This window comes from Carassius gibelio, chromosome B9 (genome assembly GCF_023724105.1).
Source record: "Carassius gibelio isolate Cgi1373 ecotype wild population from Czech Republic chromosome B9, carGib1.2-hapl.c, whole genome shotgun sequence".
NCBI classification, from domain to species: domain Eukaryota; kingdom Metazoa; phylum Chordata; class Actinopteri; order Cypriniformes; family Cyprinidae; genus Carassius; species Carassius gibelio.
In genome coordinates, this window is record NC_068404.1 from 1,433,054 (window position 1) to 1,459,201 (window position 26,148).

The window sequence follows — 26,148 nt, forward strand, 5'->3', positions numbered from 1 at the left end:
CATTCCTGCTTTCAGCATTCCCTTCATTCATATTCCTTTCCATCTCGTCAGCAATATATCCAGATTCTCTGATCCCCATCTCATGTCCATTTGACAGTCCGTGTCCTTTGTCCATTAAATCTGTCATTTTGTTATATGAAACCCCAAACAGTATAAACTGTTTGGGGTTAAAAAAAACACTAACTAATATAAACTCAACACAAACAAAAAAAAAACAAACCAACTAATAAAACTAAACCAAACTACAAAATGGAAGAGCCTCTCTCTTCCTACTACTGCCAACTCACTTCCTGTTGCACTCTAGCGCCCTCAGGTTGGTATGGCCGTAAGCGAAGTCTGCTGCAAAGAGAGGGCTATTTAAAGTACAGCCAATCTTATCGCCAGTACATTATATAAGTAGGAAAGAAAACCCAAAAGCTTAAAGCACCTGGTATTCCTAGGCAGTCTCTCATCAAAGTACTAACCAGACCCAAACCTGCTAAGATTCAGAGATCGGGCATTGACTCTATTTTTTGGCAAAATTATTGTATACTAAGTGAAAAATTTCCAAAAAGCTTACAGCACCTGGTATTCCCAGGCGGTCTCCCATCCAAGTACTAAGCAGGCCCAAACCTGCTTAGCTTCCGAGATCAGACGAGATCGGGCATAGCCAGGTTGGTATGGCCGTAAGCGAAGTTTGCTGCAAAGAGAGGGCTATTTAAAGACCAGCCAATCTTATCGCCAGTACATTATATAAGTAGGAAAGAAAACCCAAAAGCTTAAAGCACCTGGTATTCCTAGGCAGTCTCTCATCAAAGTACTAACCAGACCTAAACCTGCTAAGATTCAGAGATCGGGCATTGACTCTTTTTTTTTTTTTTTTTTAATGAAAGATTATTATATAATTCGTGAAATTTTCCAAAAAGATTAAAGCACCTGGTATTCCCAGGCAGTCTCCCATCCATGTACTAACCAGTGTAACAACATTGAGTTTTACATAGTAATTAACTCAAATGATATATAGGGAATTTGAATAATTAATCAAGAATTTGATTAATATATATCTCAGATGACAGTTACATTTAATTTTATTGATTATGAAAAATAGCTCAATTGCCAATACCAATACTAATCACAGGGCACTGTAATTTACTCATTAATATGTCAATATTACATTCTTCATATCAATTATTGTGATATCTCTTACTGTAAATGCAGATCAAACCGTGGTATGTCCAGCACACCACTGTAGACCTATCAATTTTCAAATCAAGTTATCACGCCTTATAATTCAAGGAAAAGTATTCTCTGGCCATGAAAATATTATCCTATCCTTATGATAAATTTAGTTTCTAAATTTAGAGCTTGTAGCTATAGATCAGACACATCTCAGTGACTCGTAATGTGAGTGGGGTGGAGTCCAAAGTCAATCATTTTATATATGGGTTTTTAATAATTCAACTAGTAATACATCAAACTACAAATCACACAGAGTAAATATGCGTACGAAAATACAGACAATAAACATTTACAAGACATAACGGAATCCAAATAAAAGAGAGAGAGAGAGAGAGAGAGAGAACGAGAGAGAGAGAGAGAGAGAGAAGTGTAGAAAGCGAGAGAGATCACAGAATGAGCTCAGGTATGAAAATCATAGTCAGTAACTTTTGGGAAGCCAACAACAAATCAGATCATAACAACACTTTAAACCAGCATTTAAATCTCCATAGAGAAAGTGATACTTGCAGAAGTGTCCCATGTGAGTGTGGCGTGAGATCGGCGTCGAGCTTGTGAGCTTTGCGCGTTGAAACAGCCATGTGCCATGAAACGGAGGCCATGTGACGCGCGTGCACGCTGCGCTTGGCGTGAGCGTGGAGCACGTGGTCCTTTGTTCTGTCCTCGCGCGGTATTTGAAAGGTTCAACAAACATTGTTCCAGAATTCGTCTTCCTTGCGTGGAGAGGCGAATAGTTTAATAAACTTAGTAAAGAAAAGAAAAGAAAACGAACGAAACGAAAGCTTCCAAAGGAGCCATTAAAATGGCTTTTTCTCTCAGCCCCTGTGCTGAGGGGGTTCGCGCTATGAGCGCGGCCTACGGCCGCGCGGAAGCAACGTTGGAGAGCAGCGTGTCCGAGAACGGAGAAGAGAAAGAAGAGCAAGAAGAGAGGGTGGACCTTGTTTGGTCAATTCTTATAGCTTGAAATAGTTCACGCCCATTTTCGAGGGAGCATCCAATGAATGTCCGCGATCTGAAGCGGAGGGAAAGTTCCTTTGTCTCTGTTGAGACAACCCCCTGATGATTTAGGGCCTGTCCGATTTCATCAGGAATATTAAAGCAAGTTCATTATTCCAGATTAAATACATTTTTCATTACTTTGCTCTAGATAAATGGGTCTGTCAAAGCATGACGATTAGAACAAGACTAGACATAATATATATATGACCAAAGATCTAATCTTTAGATCGAATTACACATTTAAAGATTTGTTTAACACATGATAACACTGCAGATATTCCCAATTTATATGGGAAACCTCTAATGTACCGCAAAAACAATACTATACACATTAAGACTACATTTGAGTACATTCTATCATTCTTTTGTAAGGATTAGGTTTCCTGTCCTGTGGTCCTGTGAGCTCGTAAAATTTTACGAGCTACCAAGGAGTGTGGGGGTTGCAGAACATTTCTTTTTGAGAAAGTATAAGATTGAAATCAAGCATTTCCACTTATAAGTCAGCACTTTAACCATTTACCCAGGATTAACCATTTTATGCAATACACAAACATATAAAATACATATTTAATAAAGGACTTACAAAAGTAAGGAACAAAAAGAAAGGTTTCTTTTGTGTGTGTGTGTGTGTGTATGTTAAGGAATTTGGTTTCAGGTATCCTTTGAGGCTCGCATGGGTATCGTAAAGTAATTTAAGTCCAGCCAGGCTGGTATTTAGTACCAACAGTCTGAATTTACAAAACAGAATTTAACCCATGAATCGCTGACCTGCATATCTGTTACATCTCCCCCTTTACGTCAGATGAAGTCCCTGTGTGGACATCATCGGACGGCAATCATCCCGGATGGGCAGATGACAGGTGAATCGTGATGGTCATGCAGCAGGTGGGTCATGATGACAGGTGGTTCCTGAAGCTGAGGATTCAGCTTGGTGAGGTTCGGTATTGTCTTTGACTTTGCGTCCCTTTTCCGGGGATTCCATCGGAGACCTCCAGCCACAGTTGTCGTGAGTTTGGCTGTAGAGGTTTGCATCTCGTTGAGTATCCTGTATAGGATGAAGGTCACGCCAAGAGTCAGGGCGGGACCAATGACGGTGGAGATGCACCGTGCAGTGTCGGCAGCAGTCCAGGCTAGGACCGCAGATGACTGGTTCAGAATGGGCTGTCGAGACAGTGCTTGGAGGGCTGTATCGACAGGAGTAATGTCAATGTGTTGGGTGGTACCTTTCAGTACTTGGTCCAGCAGGTTGGCACGGGTGGCGGTGTCATGCTGGTCGTAGGTCAGCATAGCTGAGCGCACAGGAGTGTTGACGAGCCATCTGTTACCCACAATCTCTGCTTGCGTTTCTGTGACTTGTGTACGAGGCTTGGCTTCGGCAGGGCAGCGCGTATCGCTGACCCAGGGTTGCAGCTCGCAGATTCCTTCAGAGTTGTGTCTGAGGAAGGGTTTGCTAAGGCAGAGATAATGAATGTCTTTGGTTAAAGTACACATGTGCATGTTTGGGGCCAGGTACAGCTGTGTGTTGCTGTCGTGGTAGGCCACCACATTTGGAATGTGTGTTTTGGTGTGGGTGTTGCTCTTCCACATCCTGACACTGACAATGTCTTTAGGTCTGTAGACTTGGTTTGACTCACTGATGAGTTGGTTCAGGAGCACGTTCACTTCTCTCTGTTTGGGGTTTGCGTGCCGTAGGAAGGCGCTATCCAGAGAGTTGGCCAGGTGCATTCGTAGCAGGTCAGCTGGCATGGTGATGGTGTAAGACAGCACAGTTAACACAAGGCTTAAGGGTATCATGTATGGTGGGGTTTTACTCGTGGTTAGGCTGTCTTTGGAGGAGCTAACCTCCCACAGCATGTCTGTTGTTAACGCTGTAGGCAGCTGAGTCTGGGTAAAGTTCTTCTGGAAGACAGTAAACAGTGGTTTCAAGGAGTTTACAGTCTGGTTCGCTGCATTGACACTGGACATAACAATGTTAAACATTCTGGCGGCAGCAGCAGCGGCTCTAAGCAAAGCTCCCGGGAGCTGTTTGGAGCGGTGGTGGTGTCCACCTAACTCCATTTGTGTAACCGTCACTTTCTCATATTGGCTGAACAGGTGTTTGACATCGGCCTCCGTGTGAGTGAGGGAGTCCTCTCTCCATCGGAACCTTGTACAGCTGTATTTGGTTACAGTGCTGGGGTAGTGTGCCCTGTCATCGGTAGTCAGGAGTCTCAGCGGTTTTCTCGGTGGCAGCTGTCCTCTCTTTGGCTGACAGCACGGCACGGCAAACCACAGCAGCATCCTGGTACAGATAATAGGGAGAGAGAGAGAGAAAGGGGAGAAAGAAACAAACAAGGCCTGTCTTTGGTTGGACAGGACAGTCTCTTTGCTTCGTGGGCGGCGACTGGGTTTAGCTCGCCCTCGCCCATGTTTTGCCACATCTTGCTGCTGTCATGACGCTTGCCTCAGTGTTGTGTCAGTGGCTCTGGTGCTGCGTGGTGCAGCACATGCTGCGTCATGGAAATATATTGGCAGTATCCCCCTTTTGCTCCGTGGCATTACACGCCCTGGCATTGTGATGTCAGACGGTGCACAACCCACAATATTGTTCTGTGCACGCAGCATGGTTTGTGTATCATGCAGTGGTCTGGGGCTTTTGTTGTCAGTGACTGTAGACTGGTTGCCAGGGTGGATGGAGGGGTCTGAGAGGTGGTAAAACAAAGTCATTATCAAGGTTTCAGAAGCCCGCATGTCCGCTATGTTGGTCTGTGTAGACAACGGAGCCTGCGTAAGCGATTCTGAGGTAGGCAGTTTAGCTAGTAAAGTTCTTGTGCTGTGTGTAATCACTTCAACCTTGAATGTGGGTGGGTGGGTTGGGAGTGACCATAGAATGTTGTTTAGTGTGCCAGTTTTGGCAAGGGTGTCAGTGTGATCTTTAAAGTCCTCGTCTAGACTTGGTAACTTTGAGTGTCCTTTTACCTTCTTCCAGTACACGATCACATTGTGTGTTTTTGTGATGTTATCACATTGCTGGAACAGGTGTTGGTGTTTGACATGCTTGTTTGCAAGTGTGAGTCCGAGTTCCACACATTCAGGTGAGGATTGGAAGAAACCCAGCGTGTGGTGTAAGGTTTGACCACCTTGCAGGTTGAGCCGAACAGCGACCCCTTTGGTGTAAGCTGGTACCACCGTATCCTGTTTGTTGACTAAGGTACAGAGGCTTGAACTTGGGCCTGTTGTTAGGGCGTTGTACTCATGGCTGGCTGCTGGGGTTCCCGTGACCTCTGTGACCTGACCGTCTGGCTCTGTGGGAGTTCCCGTGACCTCTGCGACCTGACAGTCTGGCTCTAGCAACCTGTGTGGCTGGAGAGAAAGAGGTTCTCGCACTTGAGCAAAGTCTTTTAGCTGTTTGAAGTTCAGAAAAGGGTCAAAGTGTTCTAGCAGGTCTTTGTCGATGAGCAATGTATGAGTGTTCATTGGTGGGACATACATGGGATGTATTAGACTCATCGGAACGAATGTCAGGTGAATGGAAACAACCTGTTCAAACTGGATGTCATCCTGTCTGTACACCTGTACCTTCAGTTCATAAGTTTGAGGTGTAAGAGTTCGATCTTGTCTCTTAGCTTCAAATTGGAGTCTTTTGGAAAGGTAAGATGAGATCACCGTCAGGTTTAATCCTGTGTCGATCAGGTTTTCCCTGTTGACTCCTTTTTGACCCACCCCCTTTTTGACAGGGCTGCCCAGGAATGTTGGCATTAGGGCAGGTGGGACGATCGGTGGGTGATGAGGACCGGTCTTGTGTAGCTCGCTGCGAAGGCAGGTAGTCAAAACAGCATTTTCTGGTACCTTGTGTTTGTGGTACCTGGTGTGAGGACCTGTGCTGTCTCGTTCAGTTAGCTGTAGCTGTTGACTGTGGAGCTCGGGCAGTGTTCTGGGTGCTTGGCTCATCCTCCTTGCGAGTATTCATGTGAAGAAGATCTTTCAGCACCCTCAGGATCTCTGCTGTCTCAGACGTGGCTGCACTGTGTTGCCCTCTGCTGGCTTGGAATGGTATTGACTCTCTGTAAAGATGTCTGTGACTGTGGTGTTGTAGAGCGCCATCTAGGGTTAACTCCAAGCAGTGCTCAGAGACAGAGACTTTGGGGTATTTCACAGTCTTTTCACAAATCGTCTTTTGCTTGGTGCAAGCTTTGTGGGCTAAGTTCCGTAACTCTTGTGTAGTCCTGTTACGGGGACACGCTGGGACTCTGAGATGAAAACTCCAACTGGCATGTAGGTTTGGGAGGAACAGAGTTTTTAAGTTGAAATCCTGTTCCATACCTGGTTCATTGCATGCTCCGAAGTAGGTGTTTCGTAGCTGACTACAGAAAGTCTGTGGGTTTTCAAATCGGCCCTGTTTGAGGTCCATAGCAATAAGGAGCCCATGATCTGAGTTTGGATCAGAGAATTCAAGAATCAAAGTCTGTAGCAGTTGCTGGTAGTACGCTTTGACAGTCTCTGGTTGACGATCCAGAAAGCAATGCACATCACGGCTGGCCGTGATTTTTAACAGGTACAATGTGTTCACATCTGTCACGTTGGCGACAGTTTGCAAATGAAAGTCAATGGCTTGTAAAGAAGCATGAACATCATGTCCTCCTGCAGGATCTGGAATGAATGTAGAGATGCTTCTGGCTAGCTTGTGAAGTTCTCTGTGAGCAGTGCAGGGTTTGGTGACATGCGTTCTCTGGAAGGGTTCTCTTCCCTCCGTTATTGACAGATGTTCTTGCAAGCTGGCTGGTGATTTCCTTAGAAGGGAGATTACACCCCCTTTTCCAGCTCTGGGTTCTTGGCTGAAAGGGTTGGAGTGGCGGCCCGGGAGAAATTTTGTGGTGTGCGTTTCTCCGATCCAGCCACTCTGTAATCTGTGAAATTGTCTCAGTTCTGTGTGAGCAGTGTAAAGTTCATCTTGGAGCTTGTCTCTCTGCAGAGTAAGCTTGTTGAATTTAGCTTGGGCCGCTTGCAAGTGTGTTTTGCAGGCCCAGGTTTTATAGACTCTTTCTTTCAATTCAGTCTCTGCTCTTTTTAGGAGAGCGTCACCTTGCTGGAGTTTTTTGGTGAGGTCTTTTCTGGCTTCTCTCTCCAGCTGTTCTCTTTGATCTGTGTCGAGGCGAAGATCTTGCAGGGCATTGTGAAGTCTTTCAACTCCTGTCCGTAGCTCTGGATCTGTGTCGTCCTCTTTCTCGCGCTGGTTCTGGGTCTCGAGGAGGAGCTGATCAAGATGACTCTGGGTTGGGGCCTGGTCCTTCCAGGCCTCCTCCGCGATGTTGCTCCGTTCACTGAGCCGTGCCTGGGCGACGAGAATGTGAACTAGGCTTCTGAAGATCCTGGCGAGTTCTCTGTAGTAGTCGCTTTGGTTTGGATCGCGTGCCATCAGTTCATCTAGCTCGGTGTCTAGTTGCTCTGGGTGCTGCAGGTTAATGGCATCCTTGGGCAGGAAGGGGGTCGTCACTGCTTTCAACCATGTCGAGAGGTGGCCCCCGTGGACTGCTGGACTGGATGCCTGGAACATCCTGATTCTCTGTCGGTGAGAGAAGCACAGCACACACACACAAAAAGACCAATGCAAGTTCGTTCTACGTTTAACGAGCTATATTCATACGGGCTGTGCCGTTTATGAGAATTTTGGGGCTGACTGATGCAAACAGTCAGACAGTTAAGTAGCCAATTAACTTGGGTCAACGAAGGACCTGAAATGGAGATTTGACAGGCAGTAGCCTAGCGGGTCGTGTGATGACACCGGCTGCTGGTGGTCGCTCTACTATTTAACTTCGTTGGTGGCTCCCAGGTTACTGTCTCTATGTGAAATGAAAGAAACAAATCACAACAGAACAGGTGGTAGAAAAAGATCAAAGTGAAACACAACACTTGAAATGAGATGAAAACAATAGAAACACAACGTGTTAGTGAGAATAAGGAGGCCTAAGCCTACTGCTAGGTTTTAAGATAGGGCCAACAGGTGAGTGGGCTATCTGGGTAGGAAACCTAGAAATATGGTGTGGCTTAAAGAAGCAAAAGGGTCAGAACACTTAAAATATATCCGGGGGAATATCTAATATTCTGTGGCTTATAATAAGTGGATAGGTTTTATCACTTTTGGTTCACCTGGTTGAATTGAAGTCATTCAGGTGGGAACCAGTGGCTTGGTCAACCTCCCCGGTGCTCCCCAAACACTGAACCGCAGTGTCCCCGGTCCTCCGTTACTCTGGCGTGTCGCAGGACAGCACGGCTTGTGACTTTTAGCACAACCTTTGGAGTGCCAAAATTGCTGATGTCTCTTGAGACAAGAGGGACCGAGTTTCACTCGCAGCCAGTATCGGTAACACCGATCGGGCAGCCTTGCTCACTGGAAACCTGAGATGACTGTCCAATCACCAAGGGAGTTCTACAATCAAATACACAAAGGATGAACAAAGGAAACTTAAAGTTAATTAAGGTTTGGTTTGTTTAACATCAATTGAGTAACTATATGTAGAGAGGAAAGGTAACAGCTTTACCTAATCATGATAAAACAAAACAAAGGAATTTATGATAATAATGGTAATTATCAAAAGAACCTAAGTCAAAAGAGAGAAGCAAAATAATAAACATCAAATTAAAAGACAGTAATGAAACAAGGGAGAAGGAGTAGTTGGTTTTCACCACAAGGGGGGGAAAGTACTGCTTCTCTGTCTTTAACCTGCTGAGCAGAAAACTTAATTCAAATTAAAAATTCAAAACTGGTTTAAATCAAAATTTAAAATAAGCATGTAAGAATTAAAAGGAAAATCGGAATAATATCCTATAATAACCATTGATAGCTTGTAAGTTATCATTAATGATCATGAAATTAATCAAACAGGGTGAGATTAATCAAAAGGGGTAAAAGTAGACATGCAGTTTCAAAACAGAAAGGAAAAGACATAGGTCTGTTAGTCGATTTAACAGGAGACTGCCACTAGATGGCTTACCTTCTAAGTGGGTCAATCAGTGGTTGACCTGACACATCTAGATTTCCACTATTAAACAATTACATTTTAATTCAAATCATGTTTGAACCAAACTCAAAGTAAATGTAAACAGTCAAAGGCAGAGAACATTCTTTTGTTTCCCTGTAATAATATTCGCACGAGCAAAGCTGTAAATGCAAATAATTATCGAGAATTTAGACATCCAATTCAAATATACATCACAGGGGATTATAAATTAGCAATCAGAGTGCATTATCTGAAATGGCCACAGGTTGGCAGCTTTGCACTCATGCAAGCTGGAATCAGAAAGCAGGGTGTACCCTGAAATTTCTAACCCACACGTTCCCTCTAGTGTTTAGATAGAGGAATTACAATTTCAATATGACTTAGAATTTATCTGATCGTTTGTCAGGCTGATTTTCTGCATCAAAAATCACCAGTAACAAACCAAAGGTTTTAATCTCTGAGGTGCTATATTAACATAGGTTGAAGAAGGATCCGTTCACTTCCAAAACACAACTGTAATAAAAACAGGAATTTTCCAACTGTTGACTCCAATAAACATTTATCAAAATAGCACTTATGATTTAAATGTTTTAGGTTTAAAAATCGGGTAGCTAAGCCAATTTTAGACCAGGAGTTTTTATCGTTTTATTTTTGAATATTACTGTGGTTTACCACGAATTCAATAACGATATTTAATAACAAGGCCTTTTTACTGAATCAGAGGAACATCGCTCATGTTCAGATTTACATGTTGCAACTAATAAAAGATTTCTTCATCTTTTAATTATTCATATTAAAATGTTCTCACTGTAAAAAGATTTTGGTCTTTCTTAACAGGATACTTTTAACATTATACTGCAGATTACTTTCATTAAAATTAACAGTGACTATACTGTTAAGTTTCTATAAATACCTAGGTGCTTACTGACCAGCTTTTTGCCTCAGTCAGTTAGGAGTGAGTTCGCGTCTTGCGACTCATCTCACAAGTAACGTTACATAATTTCATAGCGCACGTGCAGAAATTATTAAAAACCATATACACAGATTGATTGCTCACAAAACGAAGTTTGAAATAGCCGCGTTCCTCCACCAAAATGTAACAACATTGAGTTTTACATAGTAATTAACTCAAATGATATATAGGGAATTTGAATAATTAATCAAGAATTTGATTAATATATATCTCAGATGACAGTTACATTTAATTTTATTGATTATGAAAAATAGCTCAATTGCCAATACCAATACTAATCACAGGGCACTGTAATTTACTCATTAATATGTCAATATTACATTCTTCATATCAATTATTGTGATATCTCTTACTGTAAATGCAGATCAAACCGTGGTATGTCCAGCACACCACTGTAGACCTATCAATTTTCAAATCAAGTTATCACGCCTTATAATTCAAGGAAAAGTATTCTCTGGCCATGAAAATATTATCCTATCCTTATGATAAATTTAGTTTCTAAATTTAGAGCTTGTAGCTATAGATCAGACACATCTCAGTGACTCGTAATGTGAGTGGGGTGGAGTCCAAAGTCAATCATTTTATATATGGGTTTTTAATAATTCAACTAGTAATACATCAAACTACAAATCACACAGAGTAAATATGCGTACGAAAATACAGACAATAAACATTTACAAGACATAACGGAATCCAAATAAAAGAGAGAGAGAGAGAGAGAGAGAGAACGAGAGAGAGAGAGAGAGAGAGAAGTGTAGAAAGCGAGAGAGATCACAGAATGAGCTCAGGTATGAAAATCATAGTCAGTAACTTTTGGGAAGCCAACAACAAATCAGATCATAACAACACTTTAAACCAGCATTTAAATCTCCATAGAGAAAGTGATACTTGCAGAAGTGTCCCATGTGAGTGTGGCGTGAGATCGGCGTCGAGCTTGTGAGCTTTGCGCGTTGAAACAGCCATGTGCCATGAAACGGAGGCCATGTGACGCGCGTGCACGCTGCGCTTGGCGTGAGCGTGGAGCACGTGGTCCTTTGTTCTGTCCTCGCGCGGTATTTGAAAGGTTCAACAAACATTGTTCCAGAATTCGTCTTCCTTGCGTGGAGAGGCGAATAGTTTAATAAACTTAGTAAAGAAAAGAAAAGAAAACGAACGAAACGAAAGCTTCCAAAGGAGCCATTAAAATGGCTTTTTCTCTCAGCCCCTGTGCTGAGGGGGTTCGCGCTATGAGCGCGGCCTATGGCCGCGCGGAAGCAACGTTGGAGAGCAGCGTGTCCGAGAACGGAGAAGAGAAAGAAGAGCAAGAAGAGAGGGTGGACCTTGTTTGGTCAATTCTTATAGCTTGAAATAGTTCACGCCCATTTTCGAGGGAGCATCCAATGAATGTCCGCGATCTGAAGCGGAGGGAAAGTTCCTTTGTCTCTGTTGAGACAACCCCCTGATGATTTAGGGCCTGTCCGATTTCATCAGGAATATTAAAGCAAGTTCATTATTCCAGATTAAATACATTTTTCATTACTTTGCTCTAGATAAATGGGTCTGTCAAAGCATGACGATTAGAACAAGACTAGACATAATATATATATGACCAAAGATCTAATCTTTAGATCGAATTACACATTTAAAGATTTGTTTAACACATGATAACACTGCAGATATTCCCAATTTATATGGGAAACCTCTAATGTACCGCAAAAACAATACTATACACATTAAGACTACATTTGAGTACATTCTATCATTCTTTTGTAAGGATTAGGTTTCCTGTCCTGTGGTCCTGTGAGCTCGTAAAATTTTACGAGCTACCAAGGAGTGTGGGGGTTGCAGAACATTTCTTTTTGAGAAAGTATAAGATTGAAATCAAGCATTTCCACTTATAAGTCAGCACTTTAACCATTTACCCAGGATTAACCATTTTATGCAATACACAAACATATAAAATACATATTTAATAAAGGACTTACAAAAGTAAGGAACAAAAAGAAAGGTTTCTTTTGTGTGTGTGTGTGTGTGTATGTTAAGGAATTTGGTTTCAGGTATCCTTTGAGGCTCGCATGGGTATCGTAAAGTAATTTAAGTCCAGCCAGGCTGGTATTTAGTACCAACAGTCTGAATTTACAAAACAGAATTTAACCCATGAATCGCTGACCTGCATATCTGTTACACCAGGCCCAAACCTGCTAATATTCAGAGATCGGGCATTGACTCTATTTTTTGGCAAAATTATTATATACTAAGTGAAAAATTTCCAAAAAGCTTACAGCAACTGGTATTCCCAGGCGGTCTACCATCCAAGTACTAACCTGGCCCAAACCTGCTTAGCTTCCGAGATCAGACGAGATCGGGCATAGCTTTTTTTTTTTTTTTTTTTTTTTTTAGAATAAAACACATCTTTATCCTAAAAAAATTGTACACATGTATTTTTGCCACCACTCAATCAGTTTCATTGTCTTTAAAGAAAACATGTCTTGCTTCCCCCATTTCCACTTTTCCTCCTTTAGCGTTTCTCTTCTTATTTTCTGCTTTTTAAGAACCTGTTGAATGTCTACTCCACCTTTTGTTCTTGCTTTTACACCTCTATTCAGTCTTTCTATTCCTTTATTTTCCAAACCAAAAATCCTCCCCCCATTTTCCACTTCTCTTACCTCCGGCAGTATCTTCATTCCCTTATCCTCATCCTTTTCTTGACCTTTTTCATAGTCCATCCCAGTCGTGTCCACTTCTTCCTTTTCCTTAGAAAAGTCTTTGTTAATCAGATTTATTTCCTCTTTGTCTACTCCTTCTCCCGTCTCCATTCCTTGTTCTCCATCTTTGTTCTTTTCTTCATTCTCATCTTTGTTGGTTTCCTCCTCTTCCTCATTGTCCTGTTCATCTTCCTTTCCTTGAGTCTGCCGCAGTGAATCATTTAAATGCTCAGTTGCAGTATCTCCCATCACCTCCTGTGCGTCCATATTTGTGTCCTCATTTACCTCATGTTCCATCTCTCATCTGCATCTCATGATTGCTTTGTCGCAGCCTTGGCACCGTGGGACTTTGCAGTCCCGCGCATAATGCCCCTGCTCAAAACAGTCTCGACATTTGAATTGCGGACAGTCCTTTTTCTCATGTTCCACACTTACACAGATCCTGCATGTCTTCAATTGGTTGTCATGAATCACTCTGTAGTACTGCACTCCTTCTTCAGTCATGAACCTGGTATTATATGGCAAAGATGTCACTTCTTTTGGAAACTTTACCTTTAGAAAACGTGTTCCGTCCGCCACTGTTGTCCCCGGATGATATCTCCTTCTTAGAGGCAATATGGGAGTTACTCCCCAATCTATCAGTTTTTGAATGATTTCCTCATCTTCTATATAGCTGGGCAGACTCAAGAAAGATACCATCCTTTCTGTTGCACACAGTTTCCTTATCTCACATTCTTTTCCGTTAATCATGATTCCATTCAACAGTGAATCACAGTCCAACTCACTTTCCATAGTCATTTCAAATTCATTGTTATTCTTTCTTCTTAGTCCGATCAGTTTTCCAATTCCTACTTTCTCTTCAACTGATTTAATGATCATTATTACTGTTGTGTTTTCTATATCTTTTACAGTCATTGTTAATGTTGCTTCTTTTCTGTATTGCCTCTGATACTTTGTTTGGTGGCTCAATTTCTTTATCATTTGCTGTCGTTGAGATAAATCATTTCTTTTTACTTCAACTCCATTATTAGTTCCAGTACCTTCAGTTGTTTGTAGTTCTATTTTTCTGTCTTGTCCATTGGTTTTTCCATCTTGTTTTCTCCTTGAAACCACCTTTGCCCAAGTCTCATTCCTGCTTTCAGCATTCCCTTCATTCATATTCCTTTCCATCTCGTCAGCAATATATCCAGATTCTCTGATCCCCATCTCATGTCCATTTGACAGTCCGTGTCCTTTGTCCATTAAATCTGTCATTTTGTTACATGAAACCCCAAACAGTATAAACTGGTTGGGGTTAAAAAAAACACTAACTAATATAAACTCAACACAAACAAAAAAAAAAACAAACCAACTAATAAAACTAAACCAAACTACAAAATGGAAGAGCCTCTCTCTTCCTACTACTGCCAACTCACTTCCTGTTGCACTCTAGCGCCCTCAGGTTGGTATGGCCGTAAGCGAAGACTGCCGCAAAGAGAGGGCTATTTAGAGATCAGCCAATCTAATCGCCAGTACATTATCTAAGTAGAAAAGAAAACCCAAAAGCTTAAAGCACCTGGTATTCCTAGCCGGTCTCTCATCCAAGTACTAACCAGACATAAAGCCTGCTAAGATTCAGAGATTGGGCATTGACTCTTTTTTTTTCTTTTTTTGCAACATTATTATATAATTTGTGAAATTTTCCAAAAAGTTTAAAGCATCTGGTATTCCCAGGCAGTCTCCCATCCATGTACTAACCAGGCCCAAACCTGCTAATATTCAGAGATCGGGCATTGACTCTATTTTTTGGCAAAATTATTATATACTAAGTGACAAATTTCCAAAAAGCTTACAGCACCTGGTATTCCCAGGCAGTCTCCCATCCAAGTACTAACAAGGCCCAAACCTGCTTAGCTTCCGAGATCAGACGAGATCGGGCATGGCCAGGTTGGTATGGCCGTAAGCGAAGACTGCCGCAAAGAGAGGGCTATTTAGAGATCAGCCAATCTAATCGCCAGTACATTATCTAAGTAGAAAAGAAAACCCAAAAGCTTAAAGCACCTGGTATTCCTAGCCGGTCTCTCATCCAAGTACTAACCAGACATAAAGCCTGCTAAGATTCAGAGATTGGGCATTGACTCTTTTTTTTTCTTTTTTTGCAACATTATTATATAATTTGTGAAATTTTCCAAAAAGTTTAAAGCATCTGGTATTCCCAGGCAGTCTCCCATCCATGTACTAACCAGGCCCAAACCTGCTAATATTCAGAGATCGGGCATTGACTCTATTTTTTGGCAAAATTATTATATACTAAGTGACAAATTTCCAAAAAGCTTACAGCACCTGGTATTCCCAGGCAGTCTCCCATCCAAGTACTAACAAGGCCCAAACCTGTTTAGCTTCCGAGATCAGACGAGATCGGGCATGGCCAGGTTGGTATGGCCGTAAGCGAAGACTGCCGCAAAGAGAGGGCTATTTAGAGATCAGCCAATCTAATCGCCAGTACATTATCTAAGTAGGAAAGAAAACCCAAAAGCTTAAAGCACCTGGTATTCCTAGCCGGTCTCTCATCCAAGTACTAACCAGACATAAAGCCTGCTAAGATTCAGAGATTGGGCATTGAGTCTTTTTTTTTCTTTTTTTGCAACATTATTGTATAATTTGTGAAATTTTTCAAAAAGTTTAAAGCACCTGGTATTCCCAGGCAATCTCCCATCCATGTACTAACCAGGCCCAAACCTGCTAATATTCAGAGATCGGGCATTGACTCTATTTTTTGGCAAAATTATTATATACTAAGTGACAAATTTCCAAAAAGCTTACAGCACCTGGTATTCCCAGGCGGTCTCCCATCCAAGTACTAACCAGGCCCAAACCTGCTTAGCTTCCGAGATCAGACGAGATCGGGCATGGCCAGGTTGGTATGGCCGTAAGCGAAGACTGCCGCAAAGAGAGGGCTATTTAGAGATCAGCCAATCTAATCGCCAGTACATTATATAAATAGGAAAGAAAACCCAAAAGCTTAAAGCACCTGGTATTCCTAGCCGGTCTCTCATCCAAGTACTAACCAGACCTAAACCTGCTAAGATTCAGAGATTGGGCATTGACTCTTTTTTTTTTTTTGCAAGATTATTATATAATTTGTGAAATTTTCCAAAAAGTTTAAAGCACCTGGTATTCCCAGGCAGTCTCCCATCCATGTACTAACCAGGCCCAAACCTGCTAATATTCAGAGATCGGGCATTGACTCTATTTTTTGGCAAAATTATTATATACTAAGTGAAAAATTTCCAAAAAGCTTACAGCAACTGGTATTCCCAGGCGGTCTACCATCCAAGTACTAACCTGGCCCAAACCTGCTTAGCTTCCGAGATCAGACGAGATCGGGCATAGCTTTTTTTTTTTTTTTTTTTTTTTAGAATAAAACACATCTTTATCCTAAAAAAAATTGCACACATGTATTTTTGCCACCACTCAATCAGTTTTATTGTCTTTAAAGAAAACATGTCTTGCTTCCCCCATTTCCACTTTTCCTCCTTTCCTTTAGCGCTTCTCTTCTTATTTTCTGCTTTTTAAGAACCTGTTGAATGTCTACTCCACCTTTTGTTCTTGCTTTTACACCTCTATTCAGTCTTTCTATTCCTTTATTTTCCAAACCAACAATCCTCCCCCCATTTTCCACTTCTCTTACCTCCGGCAGTATCTTCATTCCCTTATCCTCATCCTTTTCTTGACCTTTTTCATAGTCCATCCCAGTCGTGTCCACTTCTTCCTTTTCCTTATGTGGCAAAGTGGTCTTTTTGCAGCAATATTCAACACTCAAGAGATATACAATAGACTACGCCACCCTGGGACTATACCAGGGAATCACAGTTCACTTAAAATGTTATAAGGAACCCAGGTTCATTCCACTGAATAAAATGAGCAAGAGACGTGGGTAGCAAAAGAGTGTTTGTTTATTAGTACAAAAGTTTAAAATGCAGGAATAGTCACCCAGCCAATTACTAAGCTGGAAATCACAATCCACAATAAGGATTCACATTTACTTCGGAGCTGTAGCCTATTGGCATCAAATGGGCTAAGAGAGGGAGCAAAAGAGGAGAATCACACTAAGTGCACACACACACACACACTCACTCCAATACCCGTGATTTTATCAGTGGTGCTCACACAGCATAACACAGCACACGGTGAAGGAAAGCCTCACTGCCGTCGGACACACAGCTCCTGTAATTGTAATACAAAACAAAATAAATCAAATCAATAGAAATTAATCAATAAAAACTTATTAAATGCAGGGGAGCAAAAGAAACCCTTCCAACATAAAGAAAATAAATAAATTCTAGCTTAACAGCTAGATAATAACACAAAAGGAAAAGGAAAATAAATTTAAAGACAACAATGTCCAAGAGAAAATCTCAGCATTCTGAACCAGTCCAAAATGAGAAACACCACAAAGGGAAAATGAAGAAATAAATATCTGAATGAGCGCGGCCCTCGAACTCGTTATTTCCCAACGTACGAGGAAAAGATCTTTAAAATACAGTCACAGTAGGAGCAGGTTTTAACCAACAACTCCAAAATCGGGCCGCGCTAAATCACCCAGGACAAAATGATGAAAACACACAGCAAAAATATACAGAAAAGAAACGAAAGCAAATCCAGCAGGAACAAAACAGCAGCGTGCTTCTATATGTAGTAGGGAAATGCAGCACGCACAGTCTTAGCCCCTAACAGATAAGAAGACGATTAGTAAACTAGTTATAGTTTATGAACAGCAATCGGAAATATAAACACACATACCAAATAACGCAGCCGTTTGCCACACCAGAAAGCAGAGCTGACGTCAGTATCCACGGGATAGAAATGAAGTAGATGCCAAACAGCATATATTGGATGTCCCCACTCAAACGGTAAACACACGGGAATGCTGCGGTAAAGATAAACATAGCTGACCCCCACACCACATCACCTAAAACCTCTGGCAATATACTAAATCTTACGTACCTGGGACTAGGCAGTGTAACGAGCCAGACCGCACGTAACGGTTGTTTACAATAGACTCTCCAGTGTACGCAAAGCCCCACAAAATGACACAAGCGGTGTTAAAATGCCCAAACGGCTGTGTTTTAACCACAGACCTCTGTTGAATGCCGGTAAACAGGAAGAGCGCAGGCACAGAACAGATGACGCACATCCGGCCCGCACCAAACAGCCATTTATACACACCTCCCTGCGGGAAGATAGGCTACCAATAACATGACGTCACTACAGGGAGGATCTGACTAATCTGCCACACTTAGAAAAGTCTTTGTTAATCAGATTTATTTCCTCTTTGTCTACTCCTTCTCCCGTCTCCATTCCTTGTTCTCCATCTTTGTTCTTTTCTTCATTCTCATCTTTGTTGGTTTCCTCCTCTTCCTCATTGTCCTGTTCATCTTCCTTTCCTTGAGTCTGCCGCAGTGAATCATTTAAATGCTCAGTTGCAGTATCTCCCATCACCTCCTGTACGTCCATATTTGTGTCCTCATTTACCTCATGTTCCATCTCTCATCTGCATCTCATGATTGCTTTGTCGCAGCCTTGGCACCGTGGGACTTTGCAGTCCCGTGCATAATGCCCCTGCTCAAAACAGTCTCGACATTTGAATTGCGGACAGTCCTTTTTCTCATGTTCCACACTTACACAGATCCTGCATGTCTTCAATTGGTTGTCATGAATCACTCTGTAGTACTGCACTCCTTCTTCAGTCATGAACCTGGTATTATATGGCAAAGATGTCACTTCTTTTGGAAACTTTACCTTTAGAAAACGTGTTCCGTCCGCCACTGTTGTCCCCGGATGATATCTCCTTCTTAGAGGCAATATGGGAGTTACTCCCCAATCTATCAGTTTTTGAATGATTTCCTCATCTTCTATATAGCTGGGCAGACTCAAGAAAGATATCATCCTTTCTGTTGCACACAGTTTCCTTATCTCACATTCTTTTCCGTTAATCATGATTCCATTCAACAGTGAATCACAGTCCAACTCACTTTCCATAGTCATTTCAAATTCATTGTTATTCTTTCTTCTTAGTCCGATCAGTTTTCCAATTCCTACTTTCTCTTCAACTGATTTAATGATCATTATTACTGTTGTGTTTTCTATATCTTTTACAGTCATTGTTAATGTTGCTTCTTTTCTGTATTGCCTCTGATACTTTGTTTGGTGGCTCAATTTCTTTATCATTTGCTGTCGTTGAGATAAATCATTTCTTTTTACTTCAACTCCATTATTAGTTCCAGTACCTTCAGTTGTTTGTAGTTCTATTTTTCTGTCTTGTCCATTGGTTTTTCCATCTTGTTTTCTCCTTGAAACCACCTTTGCCCAAGTCTCATTCCTGCTTTCAGCATTCCCTTCATTCATATTCCTTTCCATCTCGTCAGCAATATATCCAGATTCTCTGATCCCCATCTCATGTCCATTTGACAGTCCGTGTCCTTTGTCCATTAAATCTGTCATTTTGTTATATGAAACCCCAAACAGTATAAACTGTTTGGGGTTAAAAAAAACACTAACTAATATAAACTCAACACAAACAAAAAAAAAAAACAAACCAACTAATAAAACTAAACCAAACTACAAAATGGAAGAGCCTCTCTCTTCCTACTACTGCCAACTCACTTCCTGTTGCACTCTAGCGCCCTCAGGTTGGTATGGCCGTAAGCGAAGACTGCCGCAAAGAGAGGGCTATTTAGAGATCAGCCAATCTAATCGCCAGTACATTATCTAAGTAGAAAAGAAAACCCAAAAGCTTAAAGCACCTGGTATTCCTAGCCGGTCTCTCATCCAAGTACTAACCAGACATAAAGCCTGCTAAGATTCAGAGATTGGGCATTGACTCTTTTTTTTTCTTTTTTTGCAACATTATTATATAATTTGTGAAATTTTCCAAAAAGTTTAAAGCATCTGGTATTCCCAGGCAGTCTCCCATCCATGTACTAACCAGGCCCAAACCTGCTAATATTCAGAGATCGGGCATTGACTCTATTTTTTGGCAAAATTATTATATACTAAGTGACAAATTTCCAAAAAGCTTACAGCACCTGGTATTCCCAGGCAGTCTCCCATCCAAGTACTAACAAGGCCCAAACCTGCTTAGCTTCCGAGATCAGACGAGATCGGGCATGGCCAGGTTGGTATGGCCGTAAGCGAAGACTGCCGCAAAGAGAGGGCTATTTAGAGATCAGCCAATCTAATCGCCAGTACATTATCTACGTAGGAAAGAAAACCCAAAAGCTTAAAGCACCTGGTATTCCTAGCCGGTCTCTCATCCAAGTACTAACCAGACATAAAGCCTGCTAAGATTCAGAGATTGGGCATTGACTCTTTTTTTTTTTTTTGCAAGATTATTATATAATTTGTGAAATTTTCCAAAAAGTTTAAAGCACCTGGTATTCCCAGGCAGTCTCCCATCCATGTACTAACCAGGCCCAAACCTGCTAATATTCAGAGATCGGGCATTGACTCTATTTTTTGGCAAAATTATTATATACTAAGTGACAAATTTCCAAAAAGCTTACAGCACCTGGTATTCCCAGGCGGTCTACCATCCAAGTACTAACCAGGCCCAAACCTGCTTAGCTTCCGAGATCAGACGAGATCGGGCATAGCCAGGTTGGTATGGCCGTAAGCGAAGACTGCCGCAAAGAGAGGGCTATTTAGAGATCAGCCAATCTAATCGCCAGTACATTATCTAAGTAGGAAAGAAAACCCAAAAGCTTAAAGCACCTGGTATTCCTAGCCGGTCTCTCATCCAAGTACTAACCAGACATAAAGCCTGCTAAGATTCAGAGATTGGGCATTGACTCTTTTTTTTTTTGCAAGATTATTATATCATTTGTGAAATTTTCCAAAAAGTTTAAAGCACCTGGTATTCCCAGGCAGTCTCCCATCCATGTACTAACCAGGCCCAAACCTGCTAATATTCAGAGATCGGGCATTGACTCTATTTTTTGGCAAAATTATTATATACTAAGTGAAAAATTTCCAAAAAGCTTACAGCACCTGGTATTCCCAGGCGGTCTCCCATCCAAGTGCTAACCAGGCCCAAACCTGCTTAGCTTCCGAGATCAGACGAGATCGGGCATAGCCAGGTTGGTATGGCCGTAAGCGAAGATTGCCGCAAAGAGAGGGCTATTTAGAGATCAGCCAATCTAATCGCCAGTACATTATCTAAGTAGGAAAGAAAACCCAAAAGCTTAAAGCACCTTTTATTCCTAGCCGGTCTCTCATCCAAGTACTAACCAGACATAAAGCCTGCTAAGATTCAGAGATTGGGCATTGACTCTTTTTTTTTTTTTTGCAAGATTATTATATAATTTGTGAAATTTTCCAAAAAGTTTAAAGCACCTGGTATTCCCAGGCAGTCTCCCATCCATGTACTAACCAGGCCCAAACCTGCTAATATTCAGAGATCGGGCATTGACTCTATTTTTTGGCAAAATTATTATATACTAAGTGAAAAATTTCCAAAAAGCTTACAGCACCTGGTATTCCCAGGCGGTCTCCCATCCAAGTGCTAACCAGGCCCAAACCTGCTTAGCTTCCGAGATCAGACGAGATCGGGCATAGCCAGGTTGGTATGGCCGTAAGCGAAGATTGCCGCAAAGAGAGGGCTATTTAGAGATCAGCCAATCTAATCGCCAGTACATTATCTAAGTAGGAAAGAAAACCCAAAAGCTTAAAGCACCTGGTATTCCTAGCCGGTCTCTCATCCAAGTACTAACCAGACATAAAGCCTGCTAAGATTCAGAGATTGGGCATTGACTCTTTTTTTTTTTTTGCTAGATTATTATATAATTTGTGAAATTTTCCAAAAAGTTTAAAGCACCTGGTATTCCCAGGCAGTCTCCCATCCATGTACTAACCAGGCCCAAACCTGCTAATATTCAGAGATCGGGCATTGACTCTATTTTTTGGCAAAATTATTATATACTAAGTGAAAAATTTCCAAAAAGCTTACAGCAACTGGTATTCCCAGGCGGTCTACCATCCAAGTACTAACCTGGCCCAAACCTGCTTAGCTTCCGAGATCAGACGAGATCGGGCATAGCTTTCTTTTTTTTTTTTTTTTTTAGAATAAAACACATCTTTATCCTAAAAAAATTGCACACATGTATTTTTGCCACCACTCAATCAGTTTCATTGTCTTTAAAGAAAACATGTCTTGCTTCCCCCATTTCCACTTTTCCTCCTTTCCTTTAGCGCTTCTCTTCTTATTTTCTGCTTTTTAAGAACCTGTTGAATGTCTACTCCACCTTTTGTTCTTGCTTTTACACCTCTATTCAGTCTTTCTATTCCTTTATTTTCCAAACCAAAAATCCTCCCCCCATTTTCCACTTCTCTTACCTCCGGCAGTATCTTCATTCCCTTATCCTCATCCTTTTCTTGACCTTTTTCATAGTCCATCCCAGTCGTGTCCACTTCTTCCTTTTCCTTAGAAAAGTCTTTGTTAATCAGATTTATTTCCTCTTTGTCTACTCCTTCTCCCGTCTCCATTCCTTGTTCTCCATCTTTGTTCTTTTCTTCATTCTCATCTTTGTTGGTTTCCTCCTCTTCCTCATTGTCCTGTTCATCTTCCTTTCCTTGAGTCTGCCGCAGTGAATCATTTAAATGCTCAGTTGCAGTATCTCCCATAACCTCCTGTGCGTCCATATTTGTGTCCTCATTTACCTCATGTTCCATCTCTCATCTGCATCTCATGATTGCTTTGTCGCAGCCTTGGCACCGTGGGACTTTGCAGTCCCGCGCATAATGCCCCTGCTCAAAACAGTCTCGACATTTGAATTGCGGACAGTCCTTTTTCTCATGTTCCACACTTACACAGATCCTGCATGTCTTCAATTGGTTGTCATGAATCACTCTGTAGTACTGCACTCCTTCTTCAGTCATGAACCTGGTTTTATATGGCAAAGATGTCACTTCTTTTGGAAACTTTACCTTTAGAAAACGTGTTCCGTCCGCCACTGTTGTCCCCGGATGATATCTCCTTCTTAGAGGCAATATGGGAGTTACTCCCCAATCTATCAGTTTTTGAATGATTTCCTCATCTTTTATATAGCTGGGCAGACTCAAGAAAGATACCATCCTTTCTGTTGCACACAGTTTCCTTATCTCACATTCTTTTCCGTTAATCATGATTCCATTCAACAGTGAATCACAGTCCAACTCACTTTCCATAGTCATTTCAAATTCATTGTTATTCTTTCTTCTTAGTCCGATCAGTTTTCCAATTCCTACTTTCTCTTCAACTGATTTAATGATCATTATTACTGTTGTGTTTTCTATATCTTTTACAGTCATTGTTAATGTTGCTTCTTTTCTGTATTGCCTCTGATACTTTGTTTGTTGGCTCAATTTCTTTATCATTTGCTGTCGTTGAGATAAATCATTTCTTTTTACTTCAACTCCATTATTAGTTCCAGTACCTTCAGTTGTTTGTAGTTCTATTTTTCTGTCTTGTCCATTGGTTTTTCCATCTTGTTTTCTCCTTGAAACCACCTTTGCCCAAGTCTCATTCCTGCTTTCAGCATTCCCTTCATTCATATTCCTTTCCATCTCGTCAGCAATATATCCAGATTCTCTGATCCCCATCTCATGTCCATTTGACAGTCCGTGTCCTTTGTCCATTAAATCTGTCATTTTGTTATATGAAACCCCAAACAGTATAAACTGTTTGGGGTTAAAAAAAAACACTAACTAATATAAACTCAACACAAACAAAAAAAAAAACAAACCAACTAATAAAACTAAACCAAACTACAAAATGGAAGAGCCTCTCTCTTCCTACTACTGCCAACTCACTTCCTGTTGCACTCTAGCGCCCTCAGGTTGGTATGGCCGTAAGCGAAGACTGCCGCAAAGAGAGGGCTATTTAGAGATCAGCCAATCTAATCGCCAGTACATTATCTAAGTAGAAAAGAAAACCCAAAAGCTTAAAGCACCTGGTATTCCTAGCCGGTCTCTCATCCAAGTACTAACCAGACATAAAGCCTGCTAAGATTCAGAGATTGGGCATTGACTCTTTTTTTTTTTTTTTGCAAGATTATTATATAATTTGTGAAATTTTCCAAAAAGTTTAAAGCACCTGGTATTCCCAGGCAGTCTCCCATCCATGTACTAACCAGGCCCAAACCTGCTAATATTCAGAGACCGGGAATTGACTCTATTTTTTGGCAAAATTATTATATACTAAGTGACAAATTTCCAAAAAGCTTACAGCACCTGGTATTCCCAGGCGGTCTACCATCCAAGTACTAACCAGGCCCAAACCTGCTTAGCTTCCGAGATCAGACGAGATTGGGCATAGCCAGGTTGGTATGGCCATAAGCGAAGACTGCCGCAAAGAGAGGGCTATTTAGAGATCAGCCAATCCAATCGCCAGTACATTATCTAAGTAGGAAAGAAAACCCAAAAGCTTAAAGCACCTGGTATTCCTAGCCGGTCTCTCATCCAAGTACTAACCAGACATAAAGCCTGCTAAGATTCAGAGATTGGGCATTGAGTCTTTTTTTTTTTTTTTGCAAGATTATTATATAATTTGTGAAATTTTCCAAAAAGTTTAAAGCACCTGGTATTCCCAGGCAGTCTCCCATCCATGTACTAACCAGGCCCAAACCTGCTAATATTCAGAGATCGGGCATTGACTCTATTTTTTAGCAAAATTATTATACACTAAGTGAAAAATTTCCAAAAAGCTTACAGCAACTGGTATTCCCAGGCGGTCTACCATCCAAGTACTAACCAGGCCCGAACCTACTTAGCTTCCGAGAACAGACAAGATCGGGCATAGCCAGGTTGGTATGGCCGTAAGCGAAAAATGCCGCAAAGAGAGGGCTATTTAGAGATCAGCCAATCTAATCGCCAGTACATTATCTAAGTAGGAAAGAAAACCCAAAAGCTTAAAGCACCTGGTATTCCTAGCCGGTCTCTCATCCAAGTACTAACCAGACATAAAGCCTGCTAAGATTCAGAGATTGGGCATTGACTTTTTTTATTTTTTTTTGCAAGATTATTATATAATTTGTGAAATTTTCCAAAAAGTTTAAAGCACCTGGTATTCCCAGGCAGTCTCCCATCCATGTACTAACCAGGCCCAAACCTGCTAATATTCAGAGATCGGGCATTGACTCTATGTTTTGGCAAAATTATTATATACTAAGTAACAAATTTCCAAAAAGCTTACAGGACCTGGTATTCCCAGGCGGTCTCCCATCCAAGTACTAACCAGGCCCAAACCTGCTTAGCTTCCGAGATTAGACGAGATCGGGCATGGCCAGGTTGGTATGGCCGTAAGTGAAGACTGCCGCAAAGAGAGGGCTATTTAGAGATCAGCCAATCTAATCGCCAGTACATTATCTAAGTAGGAAAGAAAACCCAAAAGCTTAAAGCACCTGGTATTCCTAGCCGGTCTCTCATCCAAGTACTAACCAGACATAAAGCCTGCTAAGATTCAGAGATTGGGCATTGACTCTTTTTTTTTTTTTTGCAAGATTATTATATAATTTGTGAAATTTTCCAAAAAGTTTAAAGCACCTGGTATTCCCAGGCAGTCTCCCATCCATGTACTAACCAGGCCCAAACCTGCTAATATTCAGAGATCGGGCATTGACTCTATTTTTTGGCAAAATTATTATATACTAAGTGAAAAATTTCCAAAAAGCTTACAGCACCTGGTATTCCCAGGCGGTCTCCCATCCAAGTGCTAACCAGGCCCAAACCTGCTTAGCTTCCGAGATCAGACGAGATCGGGCATAGCCAGGTTGGTATGGCCGTAAGCGAAGATTGCCGCAAAGAGAGGGCTATTTAGAGATCAGCCAATCTAATCGCCAGTACATTATCTAAGTAGGAAAGAAAACCCAAAAGCTTAAAGCACCTGGTATTCCTAGCCGGTCTCTCATCCAAGTACTAACCAGACATAAAGCCTGCTAAGATTCAGAGATTGGGCATTGACTCTTTTTTTTTTTTTGCTAGATTATTATATAATTTGTGAAATTTTCCAAAAAGTTTAAAGCACCTGGTATTCCCAGGCAGTCTCCCATCCATGTACTAACCAGGCCCAAACCTGCTAATATTCAGAGATCGGGCATTGACTCTATTTTTTGGCAAAATTATTATATACTAAGTGAAAAATTTCCAAAAAGCTTACAGCAACTGGTATTCCCAGGCGGTCTACCATCCAAGTACTAACCTGGCCCAAACCTGCTTAGCTTCCGAGATCAGACGAGATCGGGCATAGCTTTCTTTTTTTTTTTTTTTTTAGAATAAAACACATCTT

General features: G+C 41.4%; 1 protein-coding gene, 11 non-coding genes and 1 pseudogene across 12 annotated transcripts; all 13 read right to left on the minus strand.

Moving 5' to 3' along the window:
- Nucleotides 1–552: 552 nt before the first annotated feature.
- LOC127965632 (5S ribosomal RNA) lies at nucleotides 553–671 on the minus strand. Its single transcript, XR_008155351.1, has one exon. It is a non-coding gene; the product is annotated as a 5S ribosomal RNA (ribosomal RNA).
- Nucleotides 672–5,889: 5,218 nt separating this feature from the next.
- On the minus strand, nucleotides 5,890–8,750 carry LOC127964395 (uncharacterized). Its single transcript, XM_052564608.1, has 2 exons — nucleotides 8,341–8,750; nucleotides 5,890–8,033 (listed from the first exon to the last, which is right to left on the minus strand). Exon 2 carries the CDS (start codon nucleotides 7,745–7,747, stop codon nucleotides 6,086–6,088), a length of 1,662 nt encoding a protein of 553 aa, XP_052420568.1. The 5' UTR covers nucleotides 7,748–8,033; nucleotides 8,341–8,750; the 3' UTR covers nucleotides 5,890–6,085.
- Nucleotides 8,751–14,673: 5,923 nt separating this feature from the next.
- Nucleotides 14,674–14,792, minus strand: LOC127965687 (5S ribosomal RNA). The gene has a single exon (XR_008155402.1). It is a non-coding gene; the product is annotated as a 5S ribosomal RNA (ribosomal RNA).
- A 366-nt stretch (nucleotides 14,793–15,158) lies between these two features.
- Nucleotides 15,159–15,277, minus strand: LOC127965700 (5S ribosomal RNA). The gene has a single exon (XR_008155414.1). It is a non-coding gene; the product is annotated as a 5S ribosomal RNA (ribosomal RNA).
- A 366-nt stretch (nucleotides 15,278–15,643) lies between these two features.
- Nucleotides 15,644–15,762, minus strand: LOC127965793 (5S ribosomal RNA). Its single transcript, XR_008155480.1, has one exon. It is a non-coding gene; the product is annotated as a 5S ribosomal RNA (ribosomal RNA).
- A 4,141-nt stretch (nucleotides 15,763–19,903) lies between these two features.
- LOC127965688 (5S ribosomal RNA) lies at nucleotides 19,904–20,022 on the minus strand. Its single transcript, XR_008155403.1, has one exon. It is a non-coding gene; the product is annotated as a 5S ribosomal RNA (ribosomal RNA).
- A 363-nt stretch (nucleotides 20,023–20,385) lies between these two features.
- On the minus strand, nucleotides 20,386–20,504 carry LOC127965621 (5S ribosomal RNA). Its single transcript, XR_008155341.1, has one exon. It is a non-coding gene; the product is annotated as a 5S ribosomal RNA (ribosomal RNA).
- Nucleotides 20,505–20,864: 360 nt separating this feature from the next.
- On the minus strand, nucleotides 20,865–20,983 carry LOC127965643 (5S ribosomal RNA). The gene has a single exon (XR_008155361.1). It is a non-coding gene; the product is annotated as a 5S ribosomal RNA (ribosomal RNA).
- A 363-nt stretch (nucleotides 20,984–21,346) lies between these two features.
- LOC127965644 (5S ribosomal RNA) lies at nucleotides 21,347–21,465 on the minus strand. Its single transcript, XR_008155362.1, has one exon. It is a non-coding gene; the product is annotated as a 5S ribosomal RNA (ribosomal RNA).
- A 2,618-nt stretch (nucleotides 21,466–24,083) lies between these two features.
- LOC127965693 (5S ribosomal RNA) lies at nucleotides 24,084–24,202 on the minus strand. Its single transcript, XR_008155408.1, has one exon. It is a non-coding gene; the product is annotated as a 5S ribosomal RNA (ribosomal RNA).
- A 364-nt stretch (nucleotides 24,203–24,566) lies between these two features.
- Nucleotides 24,567–24,685, minus strand: LOC127965746 (uncharacterized; annotated as a pseudogene).
- A 364-nt stretch (nucleotides 24,686–25,049) lies between these two features.
- Nucleotides 25,050–25,168, minus strand: LOC127965725 (5S ribosomal RNA). The gene has a single exon (XR_008155437.1). It is a non-coding gene; the product is annotated as a 5S ribosomal RNA (ribosomal RNA).
- A 363-nt stretch (nucleotides 25,169–25,531) lies between these two features.
- On the minus strand, nucleotides 25,532–25,650 carry LOC127965645 (5S ribosomal RNA). The gene has a single exon (XR_008155363.1). It is a non-coding gene; the product is annotated as a 5S ribosomal RNA (ribosomal RNA).
- Between the last annotated feature and the right edge of the window lie 498 nt (nucleotides 25,651–26,148).

Coding starts and splice junctions, on each gene's coding strand:
- LOC127964395 (XM_052564608.1), bottom strand. CDS start 7,747: ATGTTCCAGGCATCCAGTCCAGCAGTCCACGGGGGCCACCTCTCGACA.